Raw genomic sequence first — 26,720 nt, 5'->3', positions numbered from 1 at the left:
CAAAACCCTACCTAGTCTTAAAATTTGGGCTTAAATGTCAGCTGTTCTATTCAAAATTTCCCCTGTTTCCTCAAGACACAATCTCTCTGACTTTCCGCCCTTCAACTAGGTTGACCGGGTTGGTGCATTCTGCTTGTTTCTTGAATGTGGCCACTGCATCTGGTTTAAGCAGTTCGTGGGATTAAACCACACGTGAACTCAGTGCTCATACTTTGTGGCTTTCAGGTCTTAAAACACGGACCTTTGGTCATAAACCTCTGGGAAGCTGTGTCTAGCAACATTTGTTAGCAAAAGTTGGTTGCTTTTCCTCCTTACTATATCATTATGTGATTACTATGGGCTTTCCCCCAGTGCTAGCAGTGATAACATGGCTCTATCAGACAGCAACATCGATGATTCAGTGGGAACGGAAGTACACTGAGTGTGTTGTACAGAAAACACACCTGTGAGCTCATACGTGCGCCACAACGGGATCCGATGTGGGTCTGACACAACGTAGACCGTATAGAGCACCGTTTACAACGAATCACTAACGCTTGGCACAGCTCCAACTCCAGAGCCGCTAAAAGCAAACGTGCAAAGAATGACAGCCGGTATCTAAACGTATTAAGAAGCGTACCCAAAGCAAGGCAAGAACAAAGCACTGAGTGGTGAGTGACAGCCCCCAGGACAGCGGGACAAACCGTACTCGGGGCACAGGTAGAATTGGCCACACAGACCTGAGTGCGGGCTCCGAGGAGAAGAGAGGTGATCCAAAAATAGCTCTAGCCCCTCAGCCCGGCAGCTTTACGAAGCTTTAGATGAGCTCAGGACCGTTCAGAGACTGTGGCTCTGCTCCACGTCAAGAGCACCTCATCTGCGTGGGCTGCCCATATACTATGCAGAGTCGTTCTGATGCCAGGAGTGGAGAACCCTCTGGCAGCTCAGCACACTGGATGACTTAGGGAATGAGCCGCGGTTTGGACTATGTAGCCCAAAAGACATCCATTTTCCTGATGCCAAGTAAAACTTAAGGTGAATTCTGCATCGAAACACCCAGCACGTACAGGGGCCAGTGAGACTCCTCTGGGAGGTATTTGCATGTCTTTGGTTTGTAAACCCTATGAGTAGGATGATCAATGCCAAACAAATAAAGAACCACTTACCAAAAAGACAGACCACGGCCAATTACCAGCCCCCCCCCCCCCCCCAAATATGTTCTGAATGCCTAAGAACTTTGGAAGTAATTTGGTTTTCATGAAATGCTTTTTTTTTTTTTTTTTTATTTCTTGAGAGAGCCTGCGTGTGAGTGGGAGGGGGGCAGCGAGAGAGAGAGAGAGAGAGAGAGAGAATGAATCTTAAGCAGGCTCCATGCTCAGAGAGGAGCCCAATGATCCCACAACCGTGAGATCATGACCTGAGCCAAAATCGAAAGTCAGACACTTAGCTGACGGAGTCACCCAGGCGCCCCTTCACGAAATGCTTCTGTTGAGAAGCCACTCACAGAAGTGTGTGCATTCTTCTTGTTTTGACTTTCATCATTAGACTTTCATCATCAAATTTACTAACTAGTGCATACTATTCTTAGAGTTTTGCTTCATTCAATGTGCAGAGAAACAGCAAGGCTTACAGAAAGGGAAGAAAGTAGAGAAAGAAGATTCCCCCCCCCCCCCGCCCCATTTCCACTTTGGTCTTTCACAAAATTTTAACATAACATAAGCCAAAAAGTTGGTTATGAAATGGTTATTTTAAAGGGTGTAGAAGTTATAGCTTATATTTCAATGCTCACCAAGTCATTTGATGATAGCAGAAATTTAGTAAAATATGTTTTTTAAAGAGCTAATGCTAGAAATATCAACTACATGAGGGCATGGATTTTTCTCTACTTTGTCCACTGATGTGTTTCAAATGCCTAGAATAGTCCCAGGTACATGGAAGATGCTCAGGAAACATCTGTCGAATGAAAAAATATATCCAGAAATTACAGTCACTATGGTGATATTTTATTTACAGGGCTTTTACATCATGTTCAACTCCATTAACATCAATGAAAATAAAGTGAGCCCTGTAAGTCAGCAGCAAGTCAACACACGGAAACCTTCTAGAAAGATAAAATGTTGAAACTCGCAGGAAATGAGCAAAGAATGGCATTGTCAGTTCTCTTTCTGTAGCAATAGGGTGTAAACCTGTCTGATTCAACCCCACAAATAAACAGGTAATTTTAACAGCCTTCTCGACGAAAACACTTAAAAGTATAGCTAATGATGGGGAACACTGACGGTTTTGAGAACTTTCTTTGGTAATAAGCAGTGAAAAAAGATGAATGGAGGAAAATAGGAAGGTCAGAGACGCAGTCAAGGTTGAACAGAGTGTAAGTAAAAACACCCTCGACAGTTGGCTGGGTTCTTGCTGTATCTAACCAACGCCGGCGCACTGGGGGCACGTGGCCTTGGTGAGGCACGCGTGATTCACGGGAGTTGTCTGAGGATGATCTTTCAAAAGCCCACACTAGAGTAGATGGCGCTTCTGAAAAATGAATGCCCGTATTTGATAGGAGACTCTCACGTCTATATCGTGACAGGAGAACATTTTGAAAGCCAATCTTTGTAATGACTGCAATAAAAACCACTTTATGTGATTCTGTACTAACATAATTAGTATGATTCATTTTTCAGGAAGCTGTCAGACCTGCGTATTCACCTGTAGGGTGTGGCTATTCTGGGATTACTGAGGAACCGGATCATGGTCCGAGGTGGTGAGTGGACCCTGTCATATGTCAGCAGGGCAGAGCCAGGTTCCTTCTTAGAGATGTATGCACTGCACTGGGCTGAACAGATGGCTTTGAGACCCCGTCTTAGAGCACTTGGCTATTGGCTGCTTGGCTACTCCGCTGAACTGAAAACCATTTGAGGGCCTGTGATGTACTTTCCAAAAGCAAGGGGGATTATGGGTAAATAAACTTTTCCTACTCTGAAAGAACTTGCCCTCGAGACAGGGAGAAACAGGGCATGTGTCTAAACAACTATCCCGCAGAGAAAATAGGTGAAGCGTTCTAAGAAAAGGATGAAGAATATACTTGGGTAGCCCAGAAGGGTAGGCGGCATTTCTAGAAGCCTCTTGGCTGCTGCACTTTTCTCTCCGTCTCCACTGGCAAAGTGCATCTAAGGGAGCTCCTTATAAAGGAGTCTGCCTTTAACCCAGGTTTAGAGCTAGTTAAGTATTTATGCTAGAAATGTAATGTGGAGGCTCTTAATTCTTTCTAGGGGGCTTTATGGTGGAGGGGGTATTTGCCCTGGTTCTTAGAAGTACTAGAGAATTTAAAGCAATTTGCATCAATTATTATCAAATGTTTTTTTTTTTTTACTGCAGTTTAACTTATGTAGCATAAACTCTATTTTTTATGATGTGCATTAAGAACACTGAATTTATACCTATACGTTAATCTCCCTAAGCACCAACACTGCAATAAATTAGCGGCAGAAGATTTTCACAGGAGGAAACAGGAGAAGGCACTTCAGGCAGAGAAGCCAGCAGAAATAAAGGCCGACAGCATGTCTGGGGAGGATGAAGACCTGCCTGATCCAGCTGCAGGGGGGCGGTGAGGGGGGGTCGTGCTGGCAGGGAAGCGTGGAGGCAGACCAGGGAGCGCCTCGAATGCCACGCCAATGCCTCCATCTGCCTTCCTCTCGACCGTGCATGAACCACGCGGAAAGTGTCCCGACAGAGCTGTTTTGTGTTGCCGACGGCGTGCAAAATGGACGGAGGGCGAGCGTGAAGCTGAAGGCCGTTCTGACGGCAGGAAGCGGGCAAAATCGCGGCTTCACCCGGGGTAGCGGGACCATACGATGCTCCCGAGAAGGCACCAGAACGGCCTGGATGCGCGGCTGATGAGACGCACGACGAACCCAGAGGCTGGTTCAAGGCGGCTGGCCGAGGACAGGGGAGTGGGATGAGGGAGGGCAGGGGGAGGTCTGGACGCGTGGATGACACGGACGGGCAGACCCCCAGGGTCGTGGGGTCAGGGTGGCAGCCTCGGCAGACGGCCTCTCCTGGCCCCATCGCCTTAATTCCACCTGTGCTCCTGTCCCCTGTGCGTGACGGCTTGGCGGGCGGAGGGGTGGGGCCCAAACCACCAACGTGGGCTAAATCGGCCTGTGAATCGCACCTCCTCACCTGACACGGGTCCCCTAGGGACACGCGCAGGTACACACACGGGGACAGACACCTCTCGTCACCCCGAAAGCCTCTGGAGTGACCCCGAGGATAACTCCTCGTCTCCCACTCGGCTTTTCTCCACTGCTGCCCCGGTGACAGGGGTGTGTGACACTGAAGGTCACCATTCACGGGTCCTTCCCACGTGATGACCCCCGGAAGGGAGGCTCACACGGAAAGACTTCCAGGCTCCGTGAACCTCAAACAGTCCACAAGGAGGTGCCACCGTGTCCTGGGGACTTTGTGTCTGTCACAGCCTTCAAGGAGGCGGGTAACGTCTGGAAGACGTGGGGGATAAAATATTGCTAGAATTTAAGGGGAAAACTATTTGAAAAGCCAACGGTGGAAACGGGGGAAAAAAAATCCTCCTTAGCATTTTAAACTGCCTTATCCTATCAAGAGAAATTATCTATTATCCTGAAGTGTGCACCTGATTGAGTGCACTTACAGAAGCATTTGGAGAATGCGAAAACCTCTTAAAAAAAAAGAAAACAGAAGAAGGTCAGAGGAATAATGTGGCACACCAACGCAGTATTATGTTTTAGACAGAAAGTGCCAAAGACACGTGCCTGTGTGGTAATTATAATGCTGTCTCCCAAGTTCTCAGAATTGCCAGCCCAAACCAACAAATCCACGAGTTGGGGAGAAGACAAATATTATCATCTCTCTTTAAGACCTTGCCGCACACCCTGGAGATAATGTCTTCTTTATACCAACACAGAGACACATTCCTCAAAAACAAGTTCAAAATTTGGAGAAGAAACGACCCAGGAATTAATTAATGAAAGAGGAGAATGAAGTAAACAAAGGAAAAATTATCATATCAAAATAAAAGACAAGAAACACGATTAAATTAGGCTTCAAAAGACCCCATGAGAAACCCATGAAAGGCATAATATGCATTTACCTGGTTTTTATTCTTTCATGATTTAATTTCTAATTTTATTCACTACCATCTGATAATTGCATGAAACACTTATTCTAACCATGGGCAATTTAAACTATTTTAATTTTTATTTCAAGGCCATGAGACAAAGGGAACCTATTTATTGCCTAAGGGGATTTTTTTAACAAAAATTAAAGCTTAATCTTTCATGTTTTAAAGCACAGACTGTTTAAAATCATTTATAATAATGCTGTAGGGAGACCGTGCCTGGGTATGCAAAATTAAAATGATAAATTTACAATTATTAAAAAAATTAATAGTTTGGGGGATTGAATTGTCCCTTTCCCTTCGAGATGGATTGGTCGGAAGTGTAGGGGGCATCTTTAAAAACAGGGTAAAACCAGGGTCTGTGTGGGAGCTGAGTGATGGGGCATCAGTGCGTTTCACAGTTGGACTGGTCTTGCTAGAGGTACAACGATGGTAAGTCCTATTTTTTATTATTTAAAAGATAAATAATGGCATCGGCCTTGGGAACTACCGTGTACCCCTTTTCTTTCACAGGAAATTGCTTTGATGGAGTGGAGGGTCGTGAATTCTACCAACCACATTTTCTGTGACTTTGAAAAAGTCCCTGATGGAAATTAGACAAATAATTTACTTCCACTTAAATGTCAGATTTTTTTTTAGTTACGCTTAAGAAAAATAATTGAAATGTAGATTTAAATCATTTCGGCTGCTACACTTCAGGATTCTAATGAAATACTTTCAGCTATTATGCAAAGCATTGCTCAACAGAGAGGAGAAAAACCACGTTCGGTGGTCTGGCACCTCAGCAGAATTAATGGAAGGGCGGAATGTTTCTTTGAGAGCAAAGGTAAGGACACTCCGCTTTGGAGAGAAGAAGGAAAGCAGATCTCAGGACACAATTTCCTTTTCACTAAGAGCTCAGGAAAAACCTGAAAGTGGTCAAATATGTTTAAAATTTCTTAAGTATGTAGGCCATCTTCCTCGGCTGTCTGAGTAACCCCCCATTTGAAACAGGTTACATTATTTGAGCTTCCGACCCTACTGGCTGGACTGCATGTGGATCCGGGGACACGGCCATCCCCCACCCCTCCCCGCCCAGCAGGTGCCATCTCCCTCCTACCTTCACACTTGCTCCTGCCTCACCCGAATGCCCTTGCCCTGGATACCCCCATGGCCTCCCCCCAACGCCCTTCACTCTCCACCGTACTCTGGTGCGTCCTTACAACACCGCCTGGCACCTATGGGGCACGCGCACTCGCTCGCTATCAGACACCCTGACCAAGTGGAGGACGCGAGGGCAGGGGCAGGTCTGTGCCGCGCCCGGGGCCGGTGCCTGACACTGGACAGCCACTCAGACAGCTGTTAGGTATCAACTCCGTTGTCTACACCGACCAACTTACATCCCACTTGCACTTGACTTCGTAAACTAACCAGTCTTCTTTTTGTTCAAATATTAATTCTGATTCCCTGCGGCCAAGGCACATTCCAGCCCAAATATCACAACGGGAGAACATAGTTCAACAAAGTCAAATGAACCCTCACAAGCAAATAATAGGCCACATACCCTTAACCAAAATGTCCACTTATGATAATGGTCTGTTCATCTCTGGAAAGGCAGGACAATTTTAACGTCATTACAATACTGAATATATCAAAGTTAAAGCCCTGAAAGGCCGGTGGTCCAAGCTGCGGGCTTTGTGGCTCCTTGCCATTTAAGGAAAAGTTTTCTTGTTTTTCCTCCAGTTTACTACCAATGATTTGGTTAGTTTCTGCTGGTCACTCTTGATAAAAGGAAGACACGATGAAGGCCAAGGTTGGGAAAACTATAATAATATACTTTTGCTAAATAAAGGTAAAGTGTGTTTTAAAAAACACAGCTATCTTTATTTTTATATAAGCAAATAAAGGAGCATACAGGTTGTAAATGACTTAGTTTTTTTCTCTCCAAATAAGTTATAGTTAAAAACACGAGCTTCTAACTAAAGACACAATAAAATGTGTGTATGACAAATACTTTGCGCTGTTTTAACGTAGTCATTTCATTGTCCTCGTGGACAGAAAAACATTCTTATTTATGAAAATACTTAAAAAAATTTTTTTAATACTTGTTTTTGAGAGAGAGCGTGCGCGCACGAGTGGGGGAGGGGCAGAGAGAGGGAAACACAGAATCGAAGCAGGCTCCAGGCTCCGAGCTGTCAGTACAGAGCCCGACGCGGGGCTCGAACTCACGAACTGCAAGATTACGACCTGAGCCGAAGTCGGAGGCTCAACCGACCGAGTCACCCAGGCATCCCAAGAAATTACTTTTCAATCTGATTTATAAAACAGGTAAATTGGTGAGGTCAAATTTTTAATTTGCTTTTAAGAAAAATCACTATTATTTTTACAGGGGGAGTTTCTGTCAAAACATCTATTGCTTAACAAGGGTCACTTAAGGATTTGTATAAGTAACAGGTTTACGTATTGCATTAGATTTATAACTTAGTTTGTTGGGGAAAAAAGGGCCTCAGGTTGATTTTTCGGAAATGCCATCTATTGCCCCAAATGAGGCCCCCATGGGGTAACGGACACGTTTGAAGGCATTCTAGAAAACGGAGTCCACGCACCCCTGTGCTGCTAGGAGAGCACCGTGCCTGAGGATGCCCCCCCCACCCCCAACCCCCAGCCTCGCCTAAGTGTCTCTGAGGTTCCCTGCAGACGGTCCTCATGGGGAGACAGATTAGACACCCAGCGTTTCAGCAACGAACCACGGGCCGCGGCTTCTGGCTGTCGCACGGGCTCACCGCTTCCTGCCCCCAAAAGCCTTAAGAAAGCCGTGTTTTCATCTTGTGTTTTCCCGAAAGAGAGCCCCGCACGAGCACACGCAAGCTCGGTCACCAAGCAGCTCATCTTTGGGGCACAGGCGGCAGAGGGTATGGGATCTGCAGAGGCGGGGGTGGGGAAGGGAGCTCATCCAGCAAGGTCTTGAAAATTCAGAGGGGAAGAAAAACCAGCAAAACATTTTTTTAAGACACAAATGCTGGTATCTAAGCAACCGCGTTATGTCTGGCTCGTATGAAAAGGAAAACGGCATCTGCTTTTGAATAAGGCGACAACATTTCCGAGCAGAAAGACTTGAAATTACAGAGCCCGGGATGCGACCGGGAGGTGATGGCAAGGACGGTCCCCCTCCGGACCGTGGGTTTTGAGAGCCAGCGGGAAGCATGGAGCTGGTGTGAAACAGAACCCTGGAATCATTAGGGATTTTGAGATTCAACAGAGGACCCTCGAACCGCTAACAAGCAGAGCGAACACCAGGAAGCGAGGGAGGCTCCTCCCACACCCACACCAGGTGCCAGCTTGAGCAGCGTGACCGACAGCACGGCCACCAAGCACGGTGAAGGCTGGAGACCCACCGGCTCGGTTCTCTCTGGGAAAACCCTCCTCTTTGTCTTCGTGGGAAAATCAAACACACGTAAATCAAACACACGTGCGTTCGAACTTGGTGTCTTTAAGAAACTCTCCAGGGATCCGGCCCCACCCCGGGTGCCATCCCCACCGCGTCCCGGGAAGGAGAGCAGCCGCCTTACCCGGACTTGTGAGGGCTCCCAGGGCGCTGCTCGTGGTGGACAGAGGGTTTGCATTGGTGGTGGTGGCTGAGGTCTGGGCCGCGGCCGCGGCGGCTGCCAGCGTCGCCAGGTTCTGTAGCTGCAGAGCATTCATGCCTGTGGAGGGAGAGAAACGCCACTTTAGCAAGAGGCCCGCGCGGCCCGGCTCCAAGCGTGAGGGCGGGTGACAGGATCAGAGGCCCTGGGCAGCGGGCCCTGGGATGGTGCGCTCTGTGCCGCTGCCCCGGTGACCCGTGAGTCACCACACCTGCCAGTGGAGCCGCCCGCCGTGTGAGGCGCTGCCTGTCCTAACCCAGGACGTGTCCCAACCACCCTGTCCTGGCGCTTCAGAGAGCTCGAGGAAAGAGCAGGACGGTTCTGTGCAGACTGGCCACACCGGAGCCTTCTACCACGACAGGGCAGCAGTACAGAACTCGTGAGACTGGGGCCCTGTGGCTGGAGGAAGGGCTCCTGGGAAGCCCGTCAGCTGCACGGAGAAGAAGGAATTCCAGAGGAAGCAGTACTTCGCTCCTGCTCTGAACCTAAACTGCTATGATGGCTTCCTGGCTCTGCCACTGTACCAGCCCTGTGACCCTGGGCCAATGACTTACCCTCTTTCTTGCTTGCTTAGTGAGCGGCACCACTAACTGCGCCTTGCCTCCAAGGGCAGTGTGCAGATTTAAAGAGATGATGGATGCAAACCACTCAGCACAGTGTAAACACCCGATGAGAGTTAGGGACCCTCATGGTGGTTATCGCCACTGACATCCTCTCTCCAGACTTATTTTAAGTGTGAAGTCTAAATGGGACCCTAGTAGGGACTCAAATAACATCTCATGAATAAAAAGAAAATGGGTAAATAAAAATGGCATCGTGGTTATATTTTTATTTGTAATGTGCTTGTATTTGCATTTTAAAGGCATCTATTTTTTAAAGAAGGATCGTGTTTACCCAGGACAAATCTCTGGCTAGTGAAAATTAAGAAGAGAACAGCAGAGAGAAGTGAAACTTTACAAGAACGTGAGGGTGGGATCGGCTGAGGCCTCTTCCATTTTTATCTCAGTCCAAGGGTCTCTGAGTCTTTCTCCACTTCACACTAATGTACCTTTAAGAAGCAGGACACAATGGTTCTCTCCCTGTACAGAGAAATTTTATACAAACACTAGAGTTAAGTAATCAGCTTAATTTCACCTTCTTCTCATGTCTCAAATCCAGGTACTTAATAAATGCCTACCGAGCAATTTAATCTGCCTTAGAGAGACTGGCCAGATCACAGCGTCCTTATTCATTGGGGGTGGTGGTGGGTGGAATGGTGAGAGAATGTTCTAGCAACACATCCGTGAAAGCTACCAGCCATGGGTGTGGAGCCCTCCACCTAAGCACCGCTCACAGCATGGCAGCTAGGCTCGCTTATCTGCTCCTCCGTCCTGGCTGCCTCCATCTTCTTTCTGCTCAGAGAAGAGTTCCTGATGCCTCTGCTGCAAGAGGGCTCCTTATTTTGCTGAGAACAATGCTCTGTCCTCTTCCAGGAGATGCCCAGCCTTCTTGGCTGAGGGTGAGAGCCAACCGCCAAACACCTGTTTTTCAAAATCCACTTAGGTCCTGGGGATGCTCTGAGGACACAAGTACTTGAGGGATCCTGTCAACTTCTGCAAGAAGAGTGTAGACTTTGCAACTTTGTTTTCTCCTGTCAGTGCAACTCGGAACAAGGCTCTCCCTCCTTCCCTCTGATCAAGGGTCAGACAGGGTCCTATCTATAAGAACGTGTGACTTGAGAAAGCACTGGTCTTATTCTTCTGGGGTGCTTGAGGAAAATGGGGGAAGCACAGGAGCTGCACAGCCTCAGTGCAGAGCCACCCGGACACAGCCAGGGGCTCAGCTCTGGACAGGGGCTCTAACGTGCTTCACACCTGAGCGACGCTGAGAGGACTGAGGTACATTTGTTCTGACCCGTCTGTCCTCTCTTGGCCTTCTTGTGACTGACGGTCCCTCTAAAGCTGTAATGATGTAAACCACGTGACCGACTGTGTCACTGACCGAGAGCTGTGCTGACAAGGGGATGGTTTAGGACCGAAATGAAAATCTGTGGCACACGCCTGGCATCAGTTAATGGTGAGCAGAACCACTCTCCCGGTGAGCTCAGGGGGCCCTCCAAGACATCGCCCCTGACCCGCCCCAAGTGTGGGCCACAGCACTGGCATGGAGGAAATTCCAGAGCTGGAGGGAACTTATTAGCTCACAACTAAGTGGTCAGGGACTCAGGTCCTGGGCCGAGGCGTCAGGGCAAATGGTGGTGGACTCCCCAAGTCTGGGGCATTGATCCTGCCACACCTCCCAGCCTCCCTCAGAAGAAGACTGAGAGTCTGCCTTCAACACACACCCCTTCTTTGTGTCAGCTGCAAACTCACTTGTCCTGGTGTTTATAACCCCATGGCAGTCACCACATCTTACCCTGATCTTATGCATATGTATCTCTTACCTTCTGAACTAAATACTGAGCTCTTTGAGGACAAACAGCCTGTCTGATTTTCAAGTCCACCTAAACAGACAGACATACACACTCACAGCTGTACACATGGTGGGTGACGGGTGAATCTACACAGAATGAATGGACGGGGCATCGAACAGGATGAAATTTTCATTAACGGCAGGTAAGAGTACCATCCATAGACCCAACCAAGTGTTCATTTTCTCCGCTGTTAGTCCTTCAGTATTTATAACAGCTTTACCTACTGTTTCCCTAAGTTGTTCATTAATCCATTTTACAAGTATTTATCAGAACTATGTGTGTTCCTGATCTCACCCGCTGGCATTCTTGAGAGCCCAGCTGACAACACTGGTTCTGTATTTCACTGTCCTCTTTGTTTGGAAACCCAGGGCTGAAGCCTGGTGTGTCCTCCACAATGTCCCCTCTACCTTTGTTCCCACACATTGCCACCCGAGAGTGTCTGCAATCCTATCTGGCCTTTCCCTGCCTCCATCTGGCAAACTAGAGAGGGGACTGCAGCTCTGGGGCGCCACAGTGTGTGTGGGGCCAACTGTGTTCAGTGGTCACACTGCAAGGGAAAGGAAAATATGGGCCAAGGGAAGCAGAGACCAAGAGTGGAAAGGAGTGGTCATGGTGATGGGCAGCATCTGAGGGATTTGGGGAAAAAAGAAGATGAGAAGGATGAGATGGAGAGAGGCAGCAAGCAGGAGGACCTGTGTGTGTCTGCCAGCTCATCCATCTGTCTGTCCATTCGCCCACGTTCTTGTCATCCATCCATGTATCCATTTATCCATTCATTTGTCCATCCATCCATCATCTGTCCATCCGTCCACCTGCCATCTGTCTATCCGTCCCTCTACCCATCCATCTGCCTATCTATCCACCCACCTCCCCACCTATCCAACCATCCACCCATCTGTCTGTCTGTCCGTCCATCCATCCATCTGCCCGTCCACTCACCCACCTATCTATCCACCCACCCCTCTATCCAACCATCCATCTATCCATGCAACCATCATCCGTCCATCCACTAGGCAGTTATGGAGAGGCCGCCTTAGGCCAGACCCTAGGCACAGTAGGAAGGATTACGTGGAAAACCAGACAGCGCCTGCCCCCAGAAAGGCTGCTCTGTATCAGAGCAAGAAGACAGGGACTGGAGGGTGATCTTACTTCATCTGTTTCTGGAAAGAGGCCCAGACTCAGGAGCTCATTCTCCGTAGTCTTTGATGGGGATGAGCGCTGCACTGGGTAGCTGAGGCGGCAGGGGCTTCCCAGTGGAGGACCATGCCAATCCTTCCACTCTAGGCCTTTTGTGGTCCTGTATGCTGACCCTGCAAAGCTCTCATGACACCCCCGACCCCTGAGAAATAAGCGCTGAGCATGTGAGCGGTGGCCGACAGGGCAGCTTCCTTGCCAACTTTGTGGAGTGAGGACCAGTTCCCAGCACTGACCCCCATATTTCTGCTTCTCCTAATGCAGAGGCAGGCATCCCTTCCTTCACCCTGTCCTGTGCTGCTAGGGCTGGGATCACACAGCATCCTCTGCTGGGGACAGGAGCCACATTAGAGCCGGTGCAGGCTGGTCACCGAGAGCGCGGGCCCTGCTCTCAGACCCCTGGGTTTAAATCCTGGCTTCACCCCACCTCCCGACAACCTCTGTCACCTTGAGCAAACTGGCCCAGCTGTATGTTCCTCAGATTCTCTAAGCGTGTGGTGGGACCAAAACACGACACCCCTCTGGAGGGTTGAGAGATTAAAGTCTTCGATACACGCAAAGCTCAGAGAACAATGCCAAGTGTAGAGGAAGCCAACAGCACAGGCTCTTTTAGCCATGTACAAAAATGCAGCGACATCGCCTCAGCCACGATGATGATGGCGCTAAGAATAAAGCATGTGCCAGGCATGTTCCTCACGCTACATGTGCGCCCTTGCTCAGCACTGGTAACAAACGCACGTGACCGAGTCACTACTGACACTGTACACACTGTGCAGAGAGAACGCGGAGGCCCGGAGAGGAGAGGGGCGTCGTGCCTTCTCTCACGGCAAGCCTGGCCTCTGCCCGCCACCCGGCCTCCCCACGCATGCTCCTTGTTCTTCTGGTTCTACCTGGAGCTCGTCCCACCTCCTCCTCCTGGTGCTCGGGCTCCGCTTCCCTCAACGTGGCACCCTTAGGTTTAGGGGGATGGGCGAGGGGTGCTGGGCCTGGTGCTCCAGGCCCCCGGGGGGCAAGGCCCTGGGTGCGCCATCTCCATTGGGAGCTAAGATGTTAACCGGGAACCACACCATACCTGTGTCCTACGTCTTGTTCTCAATCCTTTAACTGCTTAACGTGGTTTCCTTTTCCAGCCATTACCAGAATCCCTGACACCACAGACCACTGGTTTCAGTTTCCTCAGGGAACAGATGGGCCGTGACCTCCTTCAAAGCCCCAAGCGTGTCGCACGACTGTGTCCCTCCCGCACGTCCATCACCTTAACTCAGCGTCCCTAACCGCAGTCCACCGAGGGGACGCACGGGGGCTGCGAACTCCCCAAGATCACGTGTGAAGGTGTGTGTGGCCCGGCATGCGCCTGTTTCTGGTGACAGATCCTAGGGACCAAGAACTTCCCGCCTACCACATGGCAGGTGAGAGGCGGGAGTCTCGAGGGGATAGTGGGTGGGGGGAGGCCCCGGCCTGAGCAATGGCTATGATGGAGAATCGGAGGAAACCAAGGCATGGGACTGCCTGCCGGGGAGAGAAACTGAGGACAGAAACAGCTCTAGCTCAAGTGAAGGAAGCCAGAGACTCTCCAAGAACTTCTGGGCTGAGGCAGCAGGACAGCCCCCCCGCCCCCTGCCGTGGGTCTCACTGGTCAGGCTGCGGGGCAGCGAGGCACCCGCTCCCCTCCCTGTGACCTTCTGTCCGATGTGGCAGAGGGCCGAGGCTCATCCTCCTGTGCACCCCTCCGGGAAGATAGCCTCCCATGAGCGGCGAAGTCCTTCTAGGTGCTACTGTTGTGCCACCCTGGCCACAGGGCCCGTCCTGGGTGGGTGGAGAGCCCCAGACATTCCCCCAGGACACACGGATCTGGACCCTTCACTGCCCACAGCACACAAGCCTGGAAGCGGATGTATTGGCTCTTCTGGGCCCCTGTGCTCCTGTGACCAGTGTGGACATCCCACGTGTGCTATGTCCTAATGAGGGTAGGGCACCGGGGGCCATGCTGTTCTGGAAAAGGCATCTGCCCCGTTTAGGGAAAGCAACCCAGAAGCTACGTGAGGCCAGCCTTCCTCTCCCTTGGAACCACATGGGACGGTCCGCGGGCTCTCTGACCTCTAGACGCTTGCACGCTGGCCTGCTCGGGAGGCGCGGGTCCTCTCCTCCATAGACTTGCTCCCTCCCTGGGCCCAGACAACACTGGCGGCCCCTGCCTGCCAGCCTTCTTTTGGGGCCCTCTGCGTTCCTGTTTGTCCTTTCCGGTAGCTTTCTTGTCTATTTGGGGTATGTGAGCCACCCTGTTCCTTCCTCTCTCCCCTGAGTCACGGACCCTCCTGGTTGTCTGCCTGCGGGTGGCTCTCTCGGTCACACCCACACAGCGATAGGAAGGGGCGACCAGACGGGGCAGCCTCACCATGAAGCGGGCTGGGGCCTGGCACGTGGCAATATCGCAACCATTTTTAACCTCACCTGGCACTCTGCTCAGAGGGGTACCCTGCAAACTAGGGGCAATAATCTGGGTGACTAGAAATAGAAAACGTTTAAATACATTTTATGAAATCCCACAGTGTGCCAGGATCAAGGTGGTAAAAAAAAAAACAACAAAAACTGGGGAAATACAGGCATCCAACTTTTCATTCATTACTTGGGAAAAGAAAACTCCTTCCCAAAACGAAGAAATGATGTACGAAACAGATGTGCAATATGCCTACTTGAAATTTAAGATTTAAAAAAATTATTTATAAGGAGAAGGGCATGAAAATTTAATTTAATGTTCACCTTAGGTAATTTTGTGTCTTATTGTTCGTAGCAATTACCATAAATCTGCATATCAATAAGCGAGAACAGATGTCAGTTGTTACAAGTGCTTGCCAATCAGGTCTGTTAAAAAGTGACAGATGGGTGGTTATGGAATGTTCTCATAAGGCCTATTAGCACATTCGCAGGAAGCGTCTGCGGTGAGAGGGTGGGAGGCTCCGCTCCAGGAAGGCCAGGCCATCTTCGCGAATCCAAAATGCGCACCCCACAACTCGGGGGGCCTCCAGCGCGAGCCCCTTGGCCCTCCCGTGTACAGGCCACTACAAAAGTCTCCCTTCTGCTCCCCTCGTCACAGACGGTCCGGGATGGTCTTCTCTGGAGACAGGATGGCAAACTGATGAAAGGAGACCTGTTTTGTTGTTGGAAGCCAACATTTGCACCGTACAATTTCAGTGTTACTTTATTGAAAACAATTTTGTTTTTGAAGTTTGAGAGAGAGCGCATGCGGATGACAATGGGAGAGGGGCAGAGGAGGAGGGAGAGAGAGAGGGTCCCAAGCAGGCTCCACACTGCCAGTGCAGGGACCCACTTGAGGCTCGAACCCATGAACAGTGAGATCGTGACCTGAGCCGACATCAAGAGTCAGATGCTCAAACTGCTGAGCCGCCCAGGCGCCCCCTCATTGTTACTTTTAAAACCGAGATCAGATATTCCGGGAGAGAATTACTGCCAGCTTCACTGAATATGGGAAATACAGCAGTCCTCTCTCGCGTATCAACAGATAAACTCTTCCTTGTAGCTCCGTAGTAAAGTCTCTAACTTCTCTGATAACACTTCCTCACGCTGGGAAAAGGAAACAACTGCCCTAACAAAAAACAGCCCAAGGCTCGTGAAATCCGTTCCAGAATGAAGCGAGGCACTCTTCCTGTTACTGTCTCTGAATCTCTTCCTTTCGCACAGTTCTGGACTGCTCTCTGCATCACTGATCCAGGGCTTGGATTTGTTACTTGGCCTGTTAAACCTTTTGCAGAGGAAAGTCGCCACAGCCCGCGCTGATGCAAATGTATCTGCATTTGCTGAGACACCGAGCGCCGTTTCAGGCTTCTGGGCAGTAGGGAGCTGAGTGAGGGTTTGGATGTATTTGCAACCTGGACCTGCCACTTACTGGCACAGTGACTCTGGGCAAGTTTGTTAATGACCCTCTCAGCCTCGTGCTATCTGGGAACCCATACTATGCCCCTTACTGGACTTGTGGGCCCACGCAGTCATTTAAACTTTACATACTTCATTTTCCCAACTGCAACGTAGTAACAAAGTGCAGGTTTTGTGCTTGGCCCGCTGTGAGGATAAACTGCATGATTATTCCAAGGAGCTCTTTTCAAAACAAAATCGTAAAATATTACCCTTGTTTATGTACCACGATGCTCTTTGGAGATGGTAGCTGTTATAAAGAAATTAATGACTGAAAAGTCACTTTTCCCTTGTTCCTTTTTCTTCAGGAAAAAGAAAAAAAAAAATCCAGACTCTTAGCTCAAGTTTCTGAGATTACAGAAATTCATGGGACAAAGATTACAGTTGAGGGAGGAATGGGCAAGTTTTTCTGAGAGGTTTTCTTAGAGGGAAAATAGTATCAATCAAGGATGCTTCAAAAGTGTAAGTGAATGCATTCAGCTTCTAAAGATTTGATCCTAATCTAGCTTCTGCTTTTATTTTTAAAAAATTTTTAATGTTTATTTTTTGAGAGAGAGAGAGAGAGAGAGAGAGAGAGAGAGAGAAAGGGAGGGAGGGAGAGAATATGAACAGGCGAGGGGCAGAGACAGGAGGAGACAGAATCCCAAGCAGGCTCCAGGCGTCGAGCTATCAGCACAGAGTCCAACATGGGGCTCAAACTCACGAACTGTGAGATCATGACCTGGGCCTAACTGACTGAGCCACCCGGGCCGCCCCAGCTTCTGCTTTTCAATTCCACATTCACTAAAGGCCCCCTTTTATAAAATCATGAAACACATGTGAAGTTATTTTTAGCTTGAAAGGAAAATGGTAAATTCTTTTGGGGAAAAAAGCATAGTTGATGTCTCATGCGATTCTACTGACACAAATACTTAGTAACTTGTCATCCAAACTTTCTTTTTCTTCTTTTCTTTTCTTTCTTTCTTCTTCTTTTTTTTGGCTTTATTTTCTCCTTAAGCAGACAGTGTTTTAGTCATTGAAATGAGACATTTTAGATTCTAGTGATAAACCTCAATCTCCTGAAGGATAGACCATTCTATTTTGAGAGTTGTTCACAAAAAAATATTATTGGTTTCTGAAATGACGTTTCTTTCTCTTTGGGGACAGCGTTCCAAGCTGGACTGAGTTTTACAAGTGGGTTTAGTACGTGGCTCCGTAAGACATAGAGACGGCATGTGAACTGTGGAGGTGCCCAGCTGGGCTGTGCCACATCCTCAGCCCTCCACGAGCATCTTAACCTAGGTGGGATTTGGGATAAATGGGCTCTTGGATTTCTTCGTATCGTTTCTACCGGATGTCACGTCCACGCACTTGGTAACATGTTTGATACTGCACCGACTACTGCCAAATCCTCGCCAGCTCACCCGTGAAGATACTGCCATTAGTTGATATAATGTTTTCTGGGCTCAGGTGTAAGGCTAAAGTCAAATTTCTTAAATTGAAAAAAACAGGGCATTTAAGTTAAGCTCCCCTGGGAATGTATCCAAAATACAAATCTGCGTTTGTCGATTTATAAATTTATTCACACATCCACTCAGAAATAGTCAGTAGCACGTCTCTACTGAGTTGGCTGAGTTCCTCAGCCCAGGCCATTCCAGTCTTGGGGCCTGGTGACTTGGAGGTGGGGGAGGAAAGTGAGGAAGGAAGGGGCATTAGGGTGCCCCACCCGCCTGTGGGGAGTCAGGGAAGCCTCCTTCAGAGAGGTACTTCTCTTCCCAGCCCCCCAGCTCACTTTAGAATACTGGTCTGGGTCACTGGCAAACACAAAAGTTAAGTCCTACTTCAGGAGAAAACAAAAGAGCAGGAGGCCGTACAACTTGATTTTATATATATACAAAAAACCCTCCAACTACAGAGCTTCAAATACTCAGGAGGATAAGACCTGATTATCCCTATGAAGGAAGAAACCCCCTTTCTGGAATTCACCAAGCAGATGGAGCCTTGACATTTACATCCTTGATACTCTAAACATTCAAGGTGATGTTAAGGCAGCTAATGGACCCCTCAGCATTTGATTTCACAGCCTGTACGGACTTAGTGTGCTGAATTTTCTATGTGGAAGGTTCAAGAAGGTTCAAGAATGGGGTATTCTGGAAGGCCCAGAGCATTTACAGACTGCTTTAAATTAGCCATCTGCTCATGCGCCTTCTAAGGTCACTCCCAGATACCCTTAGTTTTTAAATGAGCACGCAGAGCATGTAAACGCTAACATCCTGACCTGCAGTGGTCAAGGCAGAGGAGCACAGAGTCTAATGACAAATGACAGGGCGCTGTGTCCACCCGGGAAGACGCGCTTGGTAGTAGCCTCAGGACCCAGTGACCTTCTCTGCATAATTCAAGTGCCGCAGTGAAAGAGCCGGAGGCTTCCTCGAAGGAAAGACCCTAATTTCGGATTTGGGTGGGTCCATACTATTAGGAGGAAGAATAAATGTTGCACTGGCTGAAAATATGACAAATCTTCACATTTATTTTAGAGCTTGCAATCTGGAGGTTTTCTCTTTAAAACGCAGAAAACTCCCTGAATATTTTACTTATGACTCTCTGATTCCCTTCACAGAACTAAAAATTAACCTTTGAATGGGATTCCTCACTCTAAAGCCAGCTTCCCAAACTGTGTCCATAAAGATACTGCTGAATGATTTAATTTACCATTTTAACATATATTTTTTCCTAATAAGTAAAAAGTAGTATTATACAAAAAAAACCCCCAAAAAAACAACAACAAAAAAATAAGCTGGCAGTGCGAGAAGATTTAAAGCCCGATGAGTAAGTCGGCAGTTTTGTTTTTTTCCCCCTACAGGTCAATACATCCCATCAGACAACAGGTTCCCATGAGTCTGTGGGGCCGCGGGGGAAGGCTGGGCTGACGATCACAGAACCCATGTGAGGAGGAAGTCCTTCCAGATCCATTCAAAGTGAAACAAACAAAACCAAGGATATTTATTTGGGGAGCAAAAAAAAAAAAAAAGGAAAAAAAATGAGAAAAAAGGAGTTTCGTAGTGACGGCAAAAGAAATCTGGCTTTTATTCTGCACATTCAGGTTTCATTTCATTGACTCAGGGTGTCTGTCCTTCATTAAAAACAAATGGTGCTTGATTCTAATGTGCCAAAAATCTGTTCTTCTCCTTGCCCTCTCTCCCCCATCTTTCTGGAATCAAACAAGGGAAGAGCCTTCTCGCTGTTCCTCACGGCAGGTTAATGGCACCTGTGTTCTGATTTATTGCGTGGGCCGCCTTCCCTGGCCCCGTGTAAGTTAGGATATCAGCCTGGAAGGTGACACAGTAGGAGTGACCTTTCTTCACTAATCACTGCACCTCAGTTACTACTGACACAGCTCATTATAAAAAGAAATCCTTTACGAGCCAGCTTTCAAATCCAGCCCCACTTTGATTTTCTTAAGAACAAAGATTATACTTCCACATAAAAGCTTCTGATGCACAATTCTGTCAACCGGGGTACTGAAGTAAAAAAAAGGCACCCTGTTAATTGTCTGTGGTTATCAAGGGATGGCAAACTGTATCAAAGATAGGCCTGCGATCCTGGCTTTCATTATGGCGGTCAGAATATTTATTGACTGCTTCTTATTAAAATTTTAGAAGGACGTCAATCACGGTGGCTGCCCCCCGGATAGAGGAACCTTGTTGGAAATTCCCCCGCAATCAATCCCATTAAAAACCAAAACCAAAACCAAAACCAAAACCAAAACCAAAACGCAACACTTGAGGATGCTACGCAGGGCTTCTCGGCCTCTCTGGCTCCCACCCACCGCTGGAGAAGCCCAAGGTGGGAGAGTGACTCCCGAGTGACTCCCCAGCGGCGGACTCTCATGTTCACACCCAAGTCAGAAAGTGAACAGGGCTGCTAATCGCTGTCTGTTCGTCTTCCCTGCTGGCGTTCTCTGCCTCTGAACCCACCCCGAATGCGGACAGCAGCACGCTCAACAGCAAAGGCACGTGTCAGGACTTACCAGCCATCTGCTGAATGCCACTGAACGCACCCAGGTTGCTGGAGGAGGTGGCCTGCTGCAGGAGCTGCAGAGAGAAAAGCGGACCGTCAGACCAAGGCAGGGACAGGACGGGGCCACGCCGAGCCACATGGGGGCCCGCCCGCTCTCCCTCGCGCGTACCCAGCCGCTTGCTGCGACTATTCACGGACAGAAGGCTCCCAGAGTCGGGGCTGTAAATCCATATTAATGTCTAATCTCTATTAAGAAACACAGACACTGGGGAAACTCAGTAACACTGCTGCCTTAAAACAATCAATTTAGTCTTTTTAACAACCAGGTGTTAAATCTACAGAAACCAACGCGGCGTGACTAATGCTCTCTCTGTAGCCTAGCGGTCACCACCACTCATCTCTGCCAATCAAAGCCCATCCCTCGCTCTCCCACTTTCCTTCCCCGCTCGGCGTCCTTCATGAGAAGCACACGGAACTCAAAGACTCTTGGGCCAACAGAGACATCACCACGGTAACTATGGACATAAGCATAGGTAGGCACAGCTACGCCGGTGACCACACGACCAAGACAACGGTCACAATTTTAAGGTGGTCTTCACCGGCAGAGAGGAACATACTAGTTGTCAAAACTTACAAGTATCTGGTGTGATGTGCAATGACGCTGGGCAGATGCGTCGTCATCTTTTAAAGCCCAAGTTAAAATCAGGATCTCTGAGCTTTTCCTTAGAGCTTTCAAAAACACCCCCCTCCCATCCCACCCTCAGTCAGTGGGTATCACAAGGTAAAGGCAGGTGGCTGCTGTCCTCAAGGGCTCCTTTATCTGTCTGATTCAGCTGAATTATAGATTAACTTCCATCCTATACCATTAACCTGGATTTACTGATACTCTTTCGGATAAGGTGGATCAACAAAGACATAGGAACAAGCACGTAGCTCTATACGCAAATGGATGTGGATACCAAATTCGTCAAATTTATTACTGAGAGATGTTATGATACTATATGCTCAGGAGGAACAGGACCAATTCATGACTTCAAAAACACCTTTCAGAATTTCTTTGGAGTGCTGCAGAACCACACAGCACTGTCCTTGCTCTGGGTAAGGGTAGATTTTTTTTTTTTTCAGTTCAGTGCAAAACCAGGCCTACAGTAGGGTAGGATTCAAAACTGAGCATCTCTCCATGGACTTAAAATCACCAAGTGGAGTGGAGTATCAGTGGCTGATTCAACCCGAGTCTCAATTACAATGATATTACGGGGATTAACAGTGACAGGTAACAAAAAACGCCAGCGATGTTCACTCATCCCTCCTGACTTGTTGAGATAGACTGTCTGGGGATTACACACAGACCCAGAGACACACACGAGGAGGAAGAAGTTAGAGATGAACCGCTCTGATAGAAATCCTTTATCTTGGTCTGGTATCTTGGGTTTCCCATTCTCTTGCGATTGTGAGCCCTCACTCCCTTTCCTATTAGGTATGCTTAAAAATTAAAGGGAAGTAAAATTAAATTAGCTTTGAGGCCATTTTAAGGAATTAATAATGCCAACTGAGGTGCGTGGAACTCGTGGGAGGTGTCCTTAAACGATTGCCAAGGGTTCCACCCACCGATAACCATCCTCGGGTGGGACAGAGTCAGAATCTACCCCTCAACACAGAAGGAGGGAAGGCCTGAGAGGCTGACGGCCCTTCCGAAGAAACGGGACTTCCAACTGAAAGGGGCAGAACCGATATGGCAGAGAAAGAATGGAAAGCCGTGGCAGAAACAAACATAGTTAAGAGCATATGAAAGTATGTTTTTGCGAGGCTGAGATGAATTCTCTTTCAGGGTACAGAACTAATCTGCAGATGCAATCAAAGAAACGTGCCACAGACTTTTGTAAGCCGTGGGGCATGGGAGATGTGCCAGGAGACTGGGGACAGGCACAGGTGTCTTGGTTTTTAGAAATGACGGAGTAGGAAGCTGGTTTCTTAGAAATCACAAGAAGGGGAGCCTGACATCGATCTCTGATACCAATTCTGGTACATGCAATTAAACAGGTGTCCCGTGAACGACCGAAAAGCACAAGTTCGGGAAAACCGAATCACCGTTAAGCTGGACTCATTTCTTGTTTTGTACGAGTTTAGGTGGCGAGACCAAGACGACGATGCGGCACGGCATGTACGGATCTTGGCAAGACATCTGAGGAGATCTCTCATGGTGCCTTTGTGGCTATGACAGAGAAATGGCTAGAGGGCGCCTAGTCAACTCAGGCCACGCTTTTGTTAACGGCTCAGATGAAGACGGGAGGAGAGCGCGCCTCGCTCGGTGAGCAAACACGTATCGAGTGGCTATCACAGCCAGACCCCGCCGGGCAGCGGGCAGGGTGGGCCGGGAGAGGGCCAAGAGCCACGGCCGCAGCCAGCTGCACAGAGAGCACACGGAGGACTGAGGTGCCACTGGCCCGCCGGCAGCTCGGTCTTGGAAACGCTGCGGAGCCCCTCTGAGCCTCTCCGTCTGCACCGGTACAGGCAGGCTCTCACCTTCCGAGATCCCAGGGAGGACTGCCGTACGGAAGTGCACGGGCTGTCACAAGGTGAGGCTAACGGACCACGCGATCCCGAGGGGGACAGTTACCGTGTCAAGTAACAGGATCGGGGCAGAACACACGTGGAGCACGCACGCGCACACTCACACCCACACGTGTGCGCTGAGAGGGGCCAGCACACGCCACCCAGACTCAAGAGGGGAAGTTATATTAATCAAGGTGAAGTCCCGTGTTCAGGTGCCAACGTGGAAAAAGGGGCCGGAGCACCATGGTTCGGCAGTAGTTAGAGTAAAAACCAATGACAACCCAGACCAGCGTTAGCTGCCTTCTGCCTCACGTGCGACATGGTTAGTACAAGGGCCGCTGTGAGGCTGCATTAAGACAGTTTCTTTAGAGAACAGTGTGGAGGTTCCTCAAAAAGTTAAAAACAGACCTACCCTATGACCTGAGCACTGCTAGGAATTCACCCAAGGGATACAGGAGTGCTGATGCATAGGGGCACCTGTACCCCAATGTTTACAGCAGCACTCTCAACAATAGCCAAATTGTGGAAAGAGCCTAAATGTCCATCCACTGATGAATGGATAAAGAAATTGTGGTTTATATACACAGTGGAGTACTAGGTGGCAATGAGAAAGAATGAAATCTGGCCCTTTGTAGCAACGTGGATGGAACTGGAGAGTGTGATGCTAAGTGAAATAAGCCACACAGAGAAAGACAGATACCATATGGTTTCACTCTTATGTGGATCCTGAGAAACTTAACAGAAGTCCATGGGGGAGGGGAGGAAAAAAAAAAAAAAGAGGTTCGAGTGGGAGAGAGCCAAAGCATAGGAGACTCTTAAAAACTGAGACCAAACTGAGGGTTGATGGGGGGTGGGAGGGAGGGTAGGGTAGGTGATGGGCATTGAAGAGGGCATTTTTGGGATGAGCACTGGGTGTTGTATGGAAACTAACTTGACAATAAATTTCATATAATAATAATAATAATAATGAAAAGACAGTTTCAAGTCCACACTAGGGGCCACTGCTCTGTGCTGTTTAGATCTCACCGGGGGAATTGTCTTCGATTCTGGTCGCTGTATTTTACTCCAGATATTGACAGAAACGGGGAGCACAAGGAATGACAGGAAAATGAAAGTTTAAACCGATGTAACTATGGTTGAGGGAACTGGGTTTATTCGTCCTGAAGGAGGATCTAATTTGGGGGTTTCAACTACAGGAAGAAACATCTGATCTTGTCAACACAGCTCCACAGGGAAGAGACGAGACGGCCGAGTCAAAGCGTGAACGGGGTCCCGCCGGTCCCCACGCGGACCGCACTAACCTCCCTTCAGCGACACGCCCGCCTCAGTGTCGCCGTGACCGGCAAGCGCGCCGCGCCCCCTTCTCAGGCAAGGCCGCGAGCGGTCCCTGCCACACCGGTCAGAAATTTCGCCCCGTGGGACTCCGCGGCCTGGGCCAGGCCAGAGTTAAACGAGTCACATCCCGAAGCTAATCGATTGAACTTGGAAAAAGGAACGGGCGTCAAGGCCGACTTCACTAACATCCTGGGACTCGAAGAGCCCCCAAACGGACTCTTTCTGAACTCAGGGGGGCGGGACGGCCCCCTCCTCGCGGCCCCGGGCCCAGCACTTACCGCCAGGTACTGCGGGGTGAGTCCGCCCAGGCCCGTCAGGTTCCCCCAGGTGGCAGTGTTGAGCTGTTGCATCTGCTGCGCCAGCTGCTGCTGGAGGCGCCTTTGCTCTTTGTCCTTCTGAGTGTCCGCGAACTTGACTACGATGGGTGAGGAGCAGCCCTGTGGTCAGACACAGCGGAAAGTGAAGAGGGGGTTACCGCCTGGCGGAAGCCTCTCGTGACACTCAGCACCGGGTCTAGCTTTCTCCACTATCGTGGAGCACACGGAACGGTCTGGAATGGTTTTAAAACGGTTTGATATTCCTTCTTCTTCTCTGACCAGTACCATCAACAGAAAATTCCAGATACTGTCACTGGTTTCTCTGGGGATCTGGTGGTCGGTGCAGCCATTTGCTTTCTTGCTCTGATTATTAAACTGCCTCTCCTCCTCTCTTCGTGTGTCTTCCTCCAACCTTTCCGGGACCTCCTCAGAGACAAGACACCTTATCAACGTTCTTTAATTAAGCTTCGTGCTCCGCTCGTCTGACAGACAGAGTCGTCTGTGTGTCTGCCTGTTTCCACACGTGAGCAGGGGACAAAGAAGGAGAGATGCCATAATGGGGACGAAAACGTCCCTCGCTCATGTCTCTTGTTCACTCTTTCCCATTTTCAGTGATGCATTTTTGAACTCAGGAGCGCGGGGATCTTCCCGACTGGGCACTATCGGTGGGGAGAAGTGGGTTGTTTTAGGAATGTGGATGAGGGAAGGAGAGAGAGAACGCAGGCCCCGACCAACCTAACTGTGGTGTTTGCGGACGGGCCTCCCTTCCTTCTCTAACGCATCTCCTCTCTCCACCCTGCCCGGGGCTACCACAAACCACCAGCCTCAGAAGCATATTCTAGCAAGAGGAGCTGGATCTGAAATGGCAGGAGGCGCCGACTTGGCTTTTTGTCTCACCGGACATCACCATTCTAGACGCTTTTCAGTTTTCATTGCCTTTAAAAGGCAAGGAGTAGGGGCAGTGCGTGAGGAAATGGCTCAGGGTTCTAGAATAGGATGAATTCATGTCATGTTTGAAGTGGATAAGATCATTTGGGAAAATAATGGCCTCCAGCATGAAGACTTCCTTCCCAGAACACCTCTGAGACTTTGGCCACCATTCTGCAGAGACACGAGCTCCTCCCTCCCTCCCTCTCCCTCTTACCATGGCTTGCCTACACGTCTCCTCACCATTAAAGTCCTTTACACTTTGCTGAGATAAAAAGAAATAATTCTACCCAGCTGATTAAAAAAAAAAAAAAAACAACTTTTGTTGAAACTCAGCATGATAACAGACTTCTTTCTCTCCTCTCAGAAATTCTATATTCCCATTTAAACGAGCTCTTTCCCTTTCCTTTGGGTCATTTTTCTCTCTCCTCGAAAACAAACCTGTGTACCTTCCCCCCCCCCCCCCCCCCCCCCCTTATAACCTTGGGTAGTTACTGAGGGTGTAGCTGTGAAGGTGGGAGGCTAGCGGGTCTGGTATTACCAAAACAATGTGAGAAAAATGAGGTGGCTGTTTCAGTGGTGAACCTCCAGCGAGCGTATCGGTCTTCAGCTCTTGAGCCACGGTCACAGGACACAATGTTAAATGTCAACCACACAAAAATAATATTTCCACCTTAAAAAAAAATCTATACTTCATATTTCTTCTTCTGCTCCATATTTCAGTATTTCCACTTTAAAGTGAGCAAAATACTCTGAAGGTGGAGATTATACAGAGGGAGGGTTTTGTATGGAAAGGGTTGTTACTGCTGTATCAAATTTGTTCCATAACAAATGACAGCATCTCCTCCTAACAGTACATTTACTGTTGTGTTTTTCTTCCTTAAATACAAAAAAAAAAAAATTATATAAAAGCAAAAAATTAGGCTCAAAAGAACTTGTTTAAACCATGAAAAGGAAAAATGGGCTGGGCATAGATCGGAGGAAAGTGGAAAAATAGAAGGTACAATATAAAAATTAATTATTCTTAAGAACATGTTCGTTTAAGCCTTAACATTCAAATCATTTTGAATTCAAATTTCTTAGGTCACACATCTTTGGTTACAGATGTGAGCCAGAGTCCTGAAAATAACAAAATTAGTTAAAAAAAAAAAAAAAAAACCAAACAAAAAAAACCCCTGATGAACTTCAGTTGGACAACTATAACGTGACTGCATAATATATAATCTTCTATTTCAGTATTTTTCAATTCAACAAGACATTTAAATGTC

At 48.5% G+C, this 26,720-nt stretch overlaps 1 protein-coding gene across 17 annotated transcripts in view; it reads right to left on the bottom strand.

The window, feature by feature from the left end:
- Positions 1–26,720, bottom strand: part of CELF2 (CUGBP Elav-like family member 2) — an 844,193-nt gene that overhangs the window by 40,442 nt on the left and 777,031 nt on the right. For all 17 annotated transcript variants that reach the window (XM_078450445.2, XM_078450438.2, XM_078450442.2 and 14 more), the window contains 3 exons: positions 24,487–24,645; positions 20,331–20,394; positions 8,674–8,808 (listed from right to left, as the gene is read on the bottom strand). In XM_078450445.2, coding sequence (XP_078306571.1) covers positions 8,674–8,808; positions 20,331–20,394; positions 24,487–24,645 — 358 coding nt within the window. The remainder of the gene's footprint in view (positions 1–8,673; positions 8,809–20,330; positions 20,395–24,486; positions 24,646–26,720) is intronic.

The sequence above is a fragment of the Panthera onca genome, chromosome B4, assembly GCF_046562875.1.
Source record: "Panthera onca isolate mPanOnc1 chromosome B4, mPanOnc1 haplotype 2, whole genome shotgun sequence".
Classification (NCBI taxonomy): domain Eukaryota; kingdom Metazoa; phylum Chordata; class Mammalia; order Carnivora; family Felidae; genus Panthera; species Panthera onca.
Note: the sequence above shows the minus strand (reverse complement) of the source record. Positions and strands in the feature narration are given on the sequence as shown.